The sequence below is a fragment of the Agelaius phoeniceus genome, chromosome 4 (assembly GCF_051311805.1).
Source record: "Agelaius phoeniceus isolate bAgePho1 chromosome 4, bAgePho1.hap1, whole genome shotgun sequence".
Taxonomy (NCBI): Eukaryota; Metazoa; Chordata; class Aves; order Passeriformes; family Icteridae; genus Agelaius; species Agelaius phoeniceus.
Window position 1 is genome coordinate 28585829 of NC_135268.1, and position 12488 is coordinate 28598316.

The 12488-nt window shown below is 42.1% G+C and overlaps 1 protein-coding gene across 1 annotated transcript in view; it reads left to right on the forward strand.

The window, feature by feature from the left end:
• The first annotated feature begins 2545 nt into the window (after positions 1–2545).
• Positions 2546–12488, forward strand: part of PPA2 (inorganic pyrophosphatase 2) — a 34709-nt gene continuing 24766 nt past the window's right edge. Inside the window, exons 1-3 of the mRNA XM_054633383.2 lie at positions 2546–2718; positions 4396–4460; positions 6132–6176. Of these exons, the coding sequence (XP_054489358.1) occupies positions 2589–2718; positions 4396–4460; positions 6132–6176 (240 nt within the window). The 5' untranslated portion in view covers positions 2546–2588. The remainder of the gene's footprint in view (positions 2719–4395; positions 4461–6131; positions 6177–12488) is intronic.

Here is a 12488-nt window from a genome sequence, read left to right on the forward strand (position 1 = left end):
AAATTTAATGATAATGATGTGATCACCAGCCAAGAGCAAATGCACTGAAATAGCACATAGTCGTACTAATGAAATTCTTCAAAGCTTTATTAGGTGAAAAGATGAAAATTATTTTCCTTCAGGAGGATGGGTTTCCTTAAATTAAAATATAGATAATATTTTCTGCATTTAATTTGCACAGCACTTTAATGGGCAAAACATTAATTTTAAAATATTTATGTGTGTATATACAAATTTATCTAAAACCCATGTAAATGTATGCTGCAGAGCACAAACTTTTAAAATAAGGACGTCCTTCAGGCTTAGATGGTTATATTGCTGCTGAGTTTTAGCTATACTCCAGTGGCATTTTGCTGGAATGAGATTCACCCCTGTGCAGAGGGCAAGCATAAAACCTAAGCACCATGTAAGTTCTACTTAAGTCTTAAGGACCTGGCTCTAATTCCATTGAAATAAATAGCAATATTTTCATTGTTTTTCAGCAGGAGCTGTTACAAGGTCAATGAACGGGATCAGTCCTATAAATGCTTTTTGCTGGCCCAATTGGAATGATATGCAAGGAGCTAGATGTAAAACACTTGGGAATGAATGTGAAAAAATCCCTTGGCAGTAAAAGACTTGGTAATTCTGGAGAATTTGCTCAAGGTAAATACTGGAACCAAAACATTTATTTGAAGGATGGTAGGTAAACTTATTCTAACCAGGGAGCTGGTCTTACCCAAACATGACTTGAGGAGTATTGGTGTATTTCAGCTGTATTATACGTGAAATATAATGCACAATACTGAAAAATACAATCAAACCTATTTAAAGGATTAATATTTCTGCAGTACTAGGATAATTTTGGACATCTTAGAGTACTAAAGCATCACTCTGCTCTGGTAGCACTAGCAGGGTGTCAGTGTGGTTTTCTGCTGTATCATCTACCCTTGCTAGGTAACATGATGGCATTTATTTATGCATCTAAACAGCGCCGGCACAGAAACTCGTTTATATTTAATAAATTCTAAATGCTTCACAGCTGATTTCCCATTACAGATGAGAGAGTTTTAGGTAAGACCATGTTCACAACACAAGGCAAAGGAGAACTCTGTGCTCAGACTTTGGGCATCTTACCAGGACTCCTGGACACTGCAGTGTGTTTCACTTTTCAGTTTGTAGAGGAAAATAAATAGGAATTGGACTCCTACTAGAATAACCTTACACCCATCTGTCAGCCTTACAAGTGTAAAAAAATCCTGTGTGTATTCTCAGTAAGTGATTTTCAAAGGCTCTGGCTTTATATAAATGAAGTTCAGATTCCTCAGAACTACGCAGAGGCAGAATTCTAGGCCTATGGCACGTGTTTCCTTTTAACCATGCCCATTTCAGCAGCAGGCCAACTCAAAGAAAGCACATAATGGATTTTATTATAATAGAAAAAACATTATATAAGTTTATCCTTTTTTTAATTACTCCACATGAAATACAGATTGTTTGCTCTCTGGACAAACTTAAAAGACTTAGAACTACAGAGAGCTGCTGGTATCTGAGGAGAGCCTAAAAGAAAGACGGAGAGGGACTTCTTACAGGAGTATGATGGGACAAGGGGAATGGCTTCTGACTGAAAGAGAGTATGTCTAGGATTAGATATAATAAAGAAATTCTTTAATGTACTGTGAGGAAGACTCTGGAACAGGTTGCCCAGAGAGGTTGTGGATGCACCATCCCTGGAAATGTTCATTGCCAGGTTGGATGGAGCTCTGAGCAACCTGGTCTGGTAAAAGGTGTCCCTGTCCATGGCAAGGAGGAGCTACATGATCTTTAAGGACCCTTCCCCCCAGATCTATGATTCTATGAAGAATTTCACCCCTACATGTTCAATTCAGGGCATTACCCCTGAAAACTTTGCATTTGGTGAACTCAGATGCCAACTCTTCTGATGAAATATGTAGTACTATTTTGTAGCTTCTGCAGAAGTGGGCAATGGCCCTGCAAATTTCCTCTCTGCTCTCCTGGAGATGCCTATTGTCACAAATGCAGCAAGCAGTGGCACAAATCAGAGGAGACTATAGCTTTTTTCCCCCCCTCCAGAGCCTTCTTGTAATGGGAAATCTGCACACTAGAATACAGCTCCATCAAAGACCCAGAGCACCGACACATTTCAGAGGTGTACATAGGGAAACAGTAGTGAGGCCATCATGAAAATCTGCTCTAGCGTAAGTTCAGTGGGACTTGCTGTGTGTCAGTTTCTGCTCACTCCCCCGCGTCCTAGTGTTTGGCATCACCGAGAAGAGCCTGGCTCCATGCTCTCGGCATCCCCCTTTGCGGCAGTGCTGGCGACCTGCGAGCACCCAGCCTGGGAACACCCGGGCTACCATCTGCGCCAGCTTGCCTGCCTCCCGCTGCGGTCACCTACCGCCTCAAGGAGGGGCTGCCTTTCCTTACTATTAATTTCAAGCCGGTGGGGCCCTCCCTGAGGCTGTGCGGCCCCAGCCTCTCCCCGCAGCGCTGCCCTGGGCCCGGCCGGGGCCGCAGCAGGCGGGGCAGGGCCGGCGCGGCGGCGGCCGCAGGAAGGGGAGGGAAGGCGGCGCGCGGCCGCCGCCATCATGCGAGCGCCGCCGGGGCTGTCGCGGCTGCTGCTGGCGGCGCGGGGGTGGGGGCGCCTGGGCGCCATGTCCCGCTACAGCACGGAACAGCGGGGCCGGCCCAACTCGCCCGACTACCGCCTCTACTTTAGTAAGTAGCAGTCCGCGGACTCCATAAACCTTTTCCTTCCCCGGCCCGCGGGGCGCACGGAGGTGGCGGCGGCGGCGGCTCCCAGCTCCCGCGGCGGCTCCTCGGGCCGGCTGAGGTATCGCACCCGAGCCTTCCCGCCGCTGCAGGGGGAGAGCAGTGTTTTTGTAGAGAGTGAGGGCAGATCCTCACTGCGAGTAGACATCCCGGCTTTTGGAGGGGATGCTGGGCCTGCTCATCCCCGGCCCGGCCGTGCCTTTGCCGAGCCCCGGAGGATGCCGGGGGTGAAGCGGTGCCGTGATGCCGGGTAGCGGCAGCCTGGCCGCGGGGCCTGTGGCACCCCAGGGACAGCCGTGAGAGGCTCTGGGGTGTGACAGCGCAGCCTGTCCCTTGTGAGCAGGGCCGCCCTCCCACCCACCAGGCACGTCACTGAGGCGGGAGGCTGGCATCCAAATCGTGGGGCTCCAGCCCCGAGCGGGGCTGGCGAGCGGCAGTGCGAGGGCACGGGCAGGGCTCCAGGAGGCGTCTCAAGACCCAGCGAGAGCTGAGGGTGTCCCGTGCTCAGTATTACGCATTTTCGGAACAGTGTTGTCTTGTTCGTGTGCCAGTCCTATCGCAGTGGGTTTGTACGTTTCTGGTCCATTGACCTACAGTCAACTCTGACGTCTGCTGGTGTGGGAGAAGCGGAGGCGGCGTGTGCGCGCTTGGCAGCGCTGCCAGAGCTCCCTTGTGCTCATTCCAGTGCAGGAGATCGTCTAGAGAAAGTCACTTTATTTGGTGGGAATAAACAGCTTACCACTAAATTTTGTTTTATAAACAAAATTTAATAAACAGCTTACCACTAAATTTTGTTTTTGGAGGAACATCTGGGAGGTTTCCAGGAATCGCACATCAGCTCCATTTACTCTTCTTTGCTGAAGTGTCTAAAGTCCAGAGCTGAGTGAAGTGCCTTGTCTGCTTTTTCCTTTACTATGAATAGGGGTGCTAGCAGAGGAGAAATTCCTTGGGATTTGAATTAGTGTTTGCACTCTCTTGATGTGATATACACTCCAGTGAAATTAGTTTCTTTCTAGAGTGGGGGCAAGGCTGAGGTGCAGATTGGGTCGCCACTAAGTTAAGATCAATTTCTGGTGGTTTCAAGGTGTGGTGTTTCATATCGAGGGCTTTAGAGCACTTATCCCATCCCTCACTTTTGATCAGAATTTGGCCTATTATGTTGGGAGATTTGTGGTCATGAAACTCTGTTTATTAGAAATACAGTGCAATCACAGGGGCAACACTGCTAGAAACCCAGATGAATTCACTTACCACTGATGGAAATGAGGTTCCTTTGGGTTTGTTGTTTTTTTTTTTTTTTTATTATTTGTAAATGGTTGTGTATGGCCAGGGAGTAGAAAAGAATGAAAGAATCTTCTCATCCTTGTATATCTTGTATTGCCAGGTAGAAGAGAAGCATAGTGTTGAATTCTAAAGTAATAACTTTGATTCTAATAATTCCTTGTCAAAGCACTCAAATTCCTTGTCCTCCATGTTGGCACATGCTTGAAATTGAACTTCAGAAAAAGTTTAACTGATGCACAGTCATAGCATATATACATTTCTGTATTGTGGGATGTTTAGCAACACCAGCATCTTATGCCGTATCTTTAGGTTTACAATGTTACTTGTTTTGTCTTTCAGAGAATGCAGATGGTAAATATATTTCCCCGTTCCATGACATTCCCTTGTTTGCTGGATCTAAAGAGGTATGCTTTTATGCCTTGAAACATCATTAATTTCAAAATACTAATAGTTTTGTTGTTGTTCTTTAGATAAAAGTGCAGGTTTTAAAAGCTTTTTTTTTTTGGTAATCAACAGAGAAATGTATAGTGCCAGAAAGGGCCACTCTAACCCAGACTGATGCCCTTATGTAATGCAGGCACAATGACTTCACCAAATTTTCTCTGCTAAATTTAGTAACTTGCAGTGAAACATAATGATTGCTGTTTATACAAGCCTAGGTGTCTCTTTAAGTCTCTTAAGTGATTGAGGGCAGGAGAACCCTTACTGTATCTTGTGATAATTCTCTGTGTTTAGGTTTGTGCTTGAATTAATTTTCTGCTGTTACGCTTTTTGAATTAGCAGTTTTCTACACCTGCCATTAGAAATGTACATTTCTTTGTCGTGGATGTACAGCACACGCTTGCATAACTTATGGTGTGTGTCTTTAATTCCCAAAAGGAGCATTAGAATTGGAAGGCAGCAGCAATGCCCAGGGGAGAAGTGGTAATCACACCTCTGGAGATTCGCAGTGCGCGAGGTGCAGCTGAGCACTGTCACGTCTTGTTAGCCGCCCTCCCTGGGGTTTCATTACAGCAATAATGAAACGGCTGTTTAGTCTGTCACTGATGGGAGAACTGCCAGTCTTTGGTTGAGGCTGAGCTTTGCTTATCACAGGGTGCTTGTGACACAAACAGGCTGGGGGAGTTTTAGTCGTTTTCTTGTTTTGTTGCTGAGTCTCTATGGGTGATATGAGTGGTGCAAAAGGTCAGTAGTTTGAACATGTTCAGATGGAGACTCCTGAACTGATGAACCAATCTCTTAAATTATTAAATCTGAGAGATTGGAAATCTGAATGAAACCTTTTTGATCAGCAGACCCCAGTGCTTGTCAGTGGGAGAGGCAGGCCATTCAGAGTATCATTATTAAGATGCCATGTTCAGTCCGTGCTGTTGTTAGAAAAGCAATGGGCATTTTCATCACATGTTTCCAGAGGCCTTGCTGTCCCTGCACCTAGAGTTAAAAGTTTGTGGGAGTAGCTTATAGCCTGTGATTTTACCAGTAGGTTAAATTAGAGTACAGCAGTGTCTGATCAGTGTGGAGAGACATTCATTTGTGGGGAAATAGCATTCTACCCAATATAGGGTCTGAAGGGTGAGCAAGAAGGGAAGTCATGGTTAAGGTCTCTGTTAATTTTGCCTTGTTTGCAGGAGGATGACTTAAGGATGTATGCTAGAGTTTTTCCATCCCCTTGTCTAAGATTTATGGACTTTATGATGGATAAATCCAGCCTTTTTTTTTTTGGACTGGTTTTGTTTATTTTGGATTGGTTTTTGTCTTCTTCAGCTGTACAGAAGGATAACTGTTTTTAATCAGTGGAGTACAGGCCTAAATTGCTGCCTAAATTTCGTGGTAGCTGGGAGAAAGTACATGTGTCCTTGTACATTTTTTATCTTCCTTTGTTAATGTCTCGAAGGTTAGAATTTCACAATGAAACAGAACTGAGTACTTACTTTTAAAAGTTATAATTTAGGCCTTTGTGCTCACAAAGGGTTGTTTCAATTTCATTGCAAAGTACTGTTGCCTGTATTTATGTGAATACGCTGTTGCTTTCTAGTATTCTTTATATACTTCTTTACTTCACTCTTTCCCTGTAGGATAAAGAAATTCCTGCAAAGAGGGCAAAGACTACTGGATCTGAGGTACTGCTAAGTTTTTTTTCTTGTTGTTTTTTTTCAACTATTTCCTCTATTTCCTTTCCAACATCACTTTTCTGCAAAGTGAACTTGCTGTCACTGAATATAGTTGACGTATCTTCAAATGCAAGTCTTTTAGGAGAAGACTTAAAGAGATTTAATATTCTCCTCTTTGAATGGGCCAGAAATGTCAGAATTCCTTTATTGATCAAGATGTTCTCAAAGGCAAACACTTATGCCAGTCTTTCAAAGGTTTGTTATGACTTTTGCAGTGTAGATGTGTTATCTTTTTTGCTATTATGTTCAGAAATATTTGCAGTAAAACCTCCCTTAATGAAATATTCATTATTCTCTGACTGTGGATAATCTTTGGTTTATATACAGAACTTCAAAAATCCTAAGTATGTTAGGGCAGAAATTATACTGAGGATCTGCTTTTTAGAACTGGGGTTATGTCGTTTTCTCTACTCAGCTGGGAGGCCCAAAGGGAGAAAAACCACATCTGCTAATGGTTCAGCATTATCCAGCATTGAAGTTAAGACTGATAGAAGCCTAGGAAACATGGAAGATGTGCTCAGGCTTTTGTTTTGAAACACTATTTGTTTATTCAAGTGTCTTTTCCAAAATATAACAATTTTTGCTGTGCTTTGCCTGGCATAGGCCCATCTAAAACTTAGTAAAAGAATGTGATAGAAGAAAAATGAGCCAAACTATGTTTTAATGCCATTATATGTGGGTGGGCGGGTGTGTGTTCCAATCCTTATCTTCTCCTATCTGTTTGGCCAGTCATATTGCAAAACTGTAGCTACCCATCTGATGTGAAAGAACAGCCCTAGTTGTCTGGGTTCTCATAGTTTTGCAGCCAGTGTGTGGTGCACTGGTTCTTGTGCTGCACAGCAGTCCCCACACAGTCCTGCACTATTTATTTCCTCTCCCTTGGCTCTGTGATTCATTCAAGCTACAATGCCTAAGTAAGGCTTTTTAGATTTCCTGTAGCTTGATGCCCATTTAGGTAGTAGATGTAGAATCATGCCTCAAAGAGGAACTATTCAGGAGAAAGAGTATGTGCCAGTAGACTTTTATCAAAAATCATTGTCTTGCAACATCAATTCTTGTTTACAGCTCCTGCTGGCAAGTCAAGTATTCTGTGTCTCAGCTGCTTATAAATACTGACTGGTGCAAAGACATTTCATGCAGAATCTGAAATTGTTCAAAACTGCATTTGTCTGTGCTGTGAGGAGCATGGTAGCTTGTTGAAAACCGTGTTTCTAGTAGCCTGTGGAAAGAGGGGTAGAATGCCAGTGAGGCTGAGCAGCTCTTGTTTCCTTGCCCAGTGTAGCTTCCAGAGCTGCTTCACATAATTCCTGCTGTGAGACAGCTCTGGACTGTGGTTTAATAGAACTACAGAAAATGAGCTAAGGCAAATGTACATTTCAATCCTAGCAGGCTTTTGATACAATTAGGCAAACAGATGTGTGGGCTGTAAGCTTCCCAAACATACTTAAATGGTGAAATATGAGAGCACCTTTTTCATTGTGATCTAAGGGATTTGGGGAGGAGAGGGAAAACAGGAGGATCTTTGTGTTCTGGAAAGCAGTTTCTTCTTACACTGGGGTCTTCAGCGGCTCTCCTCACCTTGCCTGATGAGAGATGCATCCTTGTGTGCTTGTATGCAGGGAAAGCATAGCTTAACCAGGGAATAAATGGAAAATGAGGAATTTAATGTAATGTACTGATTTCAGAAGACCTTCGAAGCCTTGGACTCCTTGTTCTTGTCTAGGAATGCAAAGGCTGCTACTGCTACCTCTTACTCAGTTGATCCTTCACTGAATTTGACCAGAATTCAAAAGTTATAGTTCTTGTCCTGGAAACGCATCTTTGAAACTTATGCTTTTAGGGTGGCAGTTATTTGTTACTCCAGACAAAAGCAAGCCCTCTTAAAGAGTTAAATTAAATAAAGTTTGTTAAATCATGCTGAACTGGTGTTTATCAGATGGCAGTCTAGCTATGGAAAACGAAGATAATTTTGGAAGAGTCACTTTAGTCAGTCTAATCTACTTTTAATTGTCCTTGGTGTTCCTGATGTCAGAAAAGGTCTCAAAGTTAGAGGAGTTTCAGCTTTCAACGTTTGTAGGATAGAGAGCACACATCCTACAAGTCTGTGTCAGCTGTTTTGCAGCTTCAGTTTGTAGTTTCTAAGGGAAACACTTTCGAGTTTCTGTATTAACTGTTTTCACTAGTTCAACCACTTCTTGTAACATTTTAGACCTTCCCAAATCTCAGTTAAATTTAGCTTTGCAGATGCTGCTGACAACTGACCTTTTTGCTTTTGCAGGTGGTTTTTGGCTGTTTGATGACAAGAAAGAAGTTATTTTGAGGTAGAAACTATGCTGAAAGAAGTAACATTTCAGCTCCAGTCTTAAAATTACTAGCAGTTTGCTATTAATTTCAGGGGTCTGAACCCCTGCATTGCCTTAAGCACTTGGAATCCACTCCTGCCCAAGTAAATCTCTGTGACAGGTTTCAAAAGTTTCACATTTCTGTCTGGAAAAGTGGATCTTTCCACTAGGTTTACAGTCAAAACTGTCAGAGCCTGACTGTTGAATATGGTCTTCCTTGTCTGGCAGGAGGAGGGCTTGAAGAGGTCATCATTTTCTTTTCAAGGCCAACATGACATGTTGTTCCCTGCTGTAGTTGAAAGAGTTTCTAATCTACTTGTCATTGTATATCTTCGGAGAAGTATTCACATGTGGTGTCTTTCAGAGGACCCAGGTGTTCTTGAAATACAATGTTTCATGTGCTGGCTCTGGTGAGGAGTCTGTCCAAACATGTAGAGATTATAGTCCTCTAATTTGGAGACATTCACAAGAGCATTTGAAAAAAAAATAGACAGGAAACCAAGGCAGCTTTTGTTTTGTTGTATCCTGTGGATTACACATTGCTGGGATGCCCTTGTGGACTTGAGCTGAAATGCTTCTGTGAGCCAAAAATTTCTGATAAATTAACTAGTCGGGTGAGATTTAAGGGTTCATCAGGGTGGTATGCAGTCTGCATAGGTGATCTGACCTTGTGCTTCCAGCAGTGTTCAAAACTGGTGTCAGAGATGTCATTTGGTAAAGTTGGTATGCTTCATAGGAAAGGAGAAGCTGTCGTCATTTTCTGTGCAGAACAGGTGCACACTTTGTGCTGACTTTGCATTCTGCCTTAGCTACAGTCTCTGTAACTGTCCTTGGTGTTGTTAGACAGTTTTTCAGTATATTGTGACCAGGGCTACAGTGTGTCCATTATGTGGTCAGGGGTTTGTGTTCCAAATTTTAGGTTATCAGTGAATCTTTCACCCCGGTGCTTGAACTTGCACAGGCTTTTGCTATGGATGTGTCCATTAGATGCAGCCTTGCTTTGTGTTCCTACAGATGAACAAATGCTGAGAGTGGAAGTAATCTTTACTCATCAGTCCAGTTGAAATCCACCCAGAGTATTGTTGATTTACTGAGAAAGTTACATCAATTATTTGATCCAACTTAGCTTCAAATGAATGATTCCCTAAACTAGAGAAAGCCTGTGGTTCATATTTATCCATGTCAGGGTTGTACATGGCATAGTTTTGCAGGTGAATGTGTCCCATAACTGGTTTATCAGAGAATGTGCCTGACACCAGTGAGATTCCTGTGTGTAAAAGCTACTGTACCTCCATGGTGTTTGTGATTCCCTTTCCAGTATAACAGGAGGGAAGTACACTGTCAAGAGACTGCAGGCACTCTATGTTTATGCAGGACATTGCATTCCTCTTTTGCTATGTGGCATGTTAATTTATATTGGAGAAGTTCCACTTTCTCTTTGGTGTCCAGATGCTGCTGGCATCTGGTTTGTTGTTTTAATTGGCAAATATCTTATAGCAAGTGTTGCATTGGGAATGCTTATAACATGGCTATTTATTTGATAAGGAATTCCCACTCCAGTTATTTCTGGATATATTTAATGACAGTCCATATTTAGCTTCTCCTTTTTTTCCTCTTTTTTTCTTTTATTTGCTTTCTTTCTTTTAAACATCACCCTTTGTTCACACTACTGCCAGACTGCAGCTTATGATTTTCATTCTTGTTAGTCCTCAGGTACATGCTGCCATGTTCAGTTGATGGTTGATGAGAATCCCTGCCAGATTATAAATCAGCAGACAGAAAAAAAAGGAAATGATAGCTGCTTTTTCTTCTCTCTTGCTTCTGGACTCAGAACTTCTCTATGACAAAGAGTCAACAGCCCTCAAATGCTACCTCTACTGCTTTTAGATTTTTTAAAGCATTCTACTACAAAAAACTAGCAAAGTAACTGTAAGCTTTAGCATATCTCTTGTCATGCATGATGATGGCAAATTGCAGTCTGTAGAGGTTACTCCACTTCTGCCTCAAATTATCTGAACCTTCCAAGCAGAGCATTAAGGGTTGCAACCCTTGAGCAAAATCATACCTATTCAAAACCCTTCCCTCAAGTGTATGAAGTGAGGAACTTTGGAATGACTGGGAAAGAAACTAGTTGAACAAGAAAGGGAAAGTTAGGTAAGGAAGAATTGGTTTTGAGAGAGATATAGGGCAGTCCAGAAAGGCAGGCATCAGAAAGGTCATGGTTTGTTGTTTTTTTTTCCTTCTGATACTTAGGTTTCTAAAAACAACCCTGGATCAAAATTAGTTATTTTCTGTAAGAATCTGTGCAGCCAGAACTAGTTGTTTTTTTTATAGTAGTTTAACTAGTTAAAACCAGGGGTTTTTTTAAGACCATCAGTCTTAGAGGACAGAATGATGACTAACAGTTTACCAGGGTACAACAGTCTGTATTTTCTTGCTTTTCTCAATACTTGCTGTACAAATATGCTGAAGTATTTTTGTATATCTTTTTATCTTTCTGTGTTTTTTTTAATTTCAAAAACCAAAAGCTGTTTCTGTTATCTGTGTGAAAGAGATATTTTTGCTTGTCTCAACAAAAACTATATCATGATACATTAAAAATGATGTTCAGCTGAAATGGAATGCAGTAAGGTGCCAAGAGGTGTTAAAGACAACACCCGATAAAAAGAAAACAGTTAAAACCTACGTGAGTTCCCATGTAATCTACTTAGGGTGTAGTTCTTAGGAAATAAGGGGTATCATTTACACATACTAGTCGTTCCTACTGATGTAATTTTCTGCTGATTTTCTTATGCAGTTGTAGGAATTAGGAAATGTACTTTTGACTTCTCTGGGTTGAGCAAGTAGATTTCAGACCTCCCCTGCCCCATCACCTCTTCAAGGTATAACAGAGTTTAAGTACAAATATTTGTCTCATGTTCACACTGACACAATACCGTGGGTTAAGTGTCCTTCTGGGCTCTTCAGCTCCCTTTCCCTAGCACATGCATTCTGTCCCTTTTTCTGAATCTAGGACACTTTCCTCCTCTTTTCTTGCATGCTCCAGGAATACTGTCCTGAGGAAACAGTCAGCCAGCCAGTTGCATGGTTGACACTCATGGAGTCCCTTCTCCATGAGGTACTTGAAGAGCTGGGTTAAATCTGGACTGCAGTGATCTCACAGGCAGGCCAATTGACTGCTGTTGTACTAAGGCAGTTAAATGGTAAACTTTGTAAGCAATAGTTTTTGTTTAATAAGAGATCTTTTTGCTGTGATTTGAAGGTGTGTCTAATGGGCTGTTGAAACAGTCTTGCCATTGCTTGAGGGGTTAGAAGTGCTTACTTAGGGGGTTGGTGAGGTGGAATTTTTTATTTTACTGATCTAAGATAAAAATATCAATTACCAGATGCATTCACCAGCCAAAACTAACTGCTGAATGACACATGCAGATGGTAATCTGTGGAGACAGGTAGTGTCTGACACTTGCATTTCTGTTTTCAGCTGAGGCAGGGACAGTTTACAGCAGGGGATGGAGGACAACTTTCAAGTGGTTAGAAAGAATAGGTTCTTGGCCTGGGGATAAAAGAGTGATGGAAACATTCCTGTGTGATACTTAGTCAAGGAGGAAAACAAGATAAGAAAGAGGAGGAAAAAACTCCTATAATACTAGGTAGTCTGGTTCTCTTTCCATCTGTCAAAATATCTAGTATGTGCTCTCCTTTCCACATGAGTGAATCTAGTCTTACCACTGTGAAAATTTGATTGCCCTATAAATAAAACTTTTTATTTTTAAATGTAAACACTGAATGAAGTCATTAATCTTTTGTAAATGCTTGTGGCAGCTTAGCATTAGAGAGAGTACTTTTGGGGATTTTTTTTGCATACAAATTAATCTGTCAGGCTGTCACATTTAAGACTCTTGACAATTCACGTTTGACT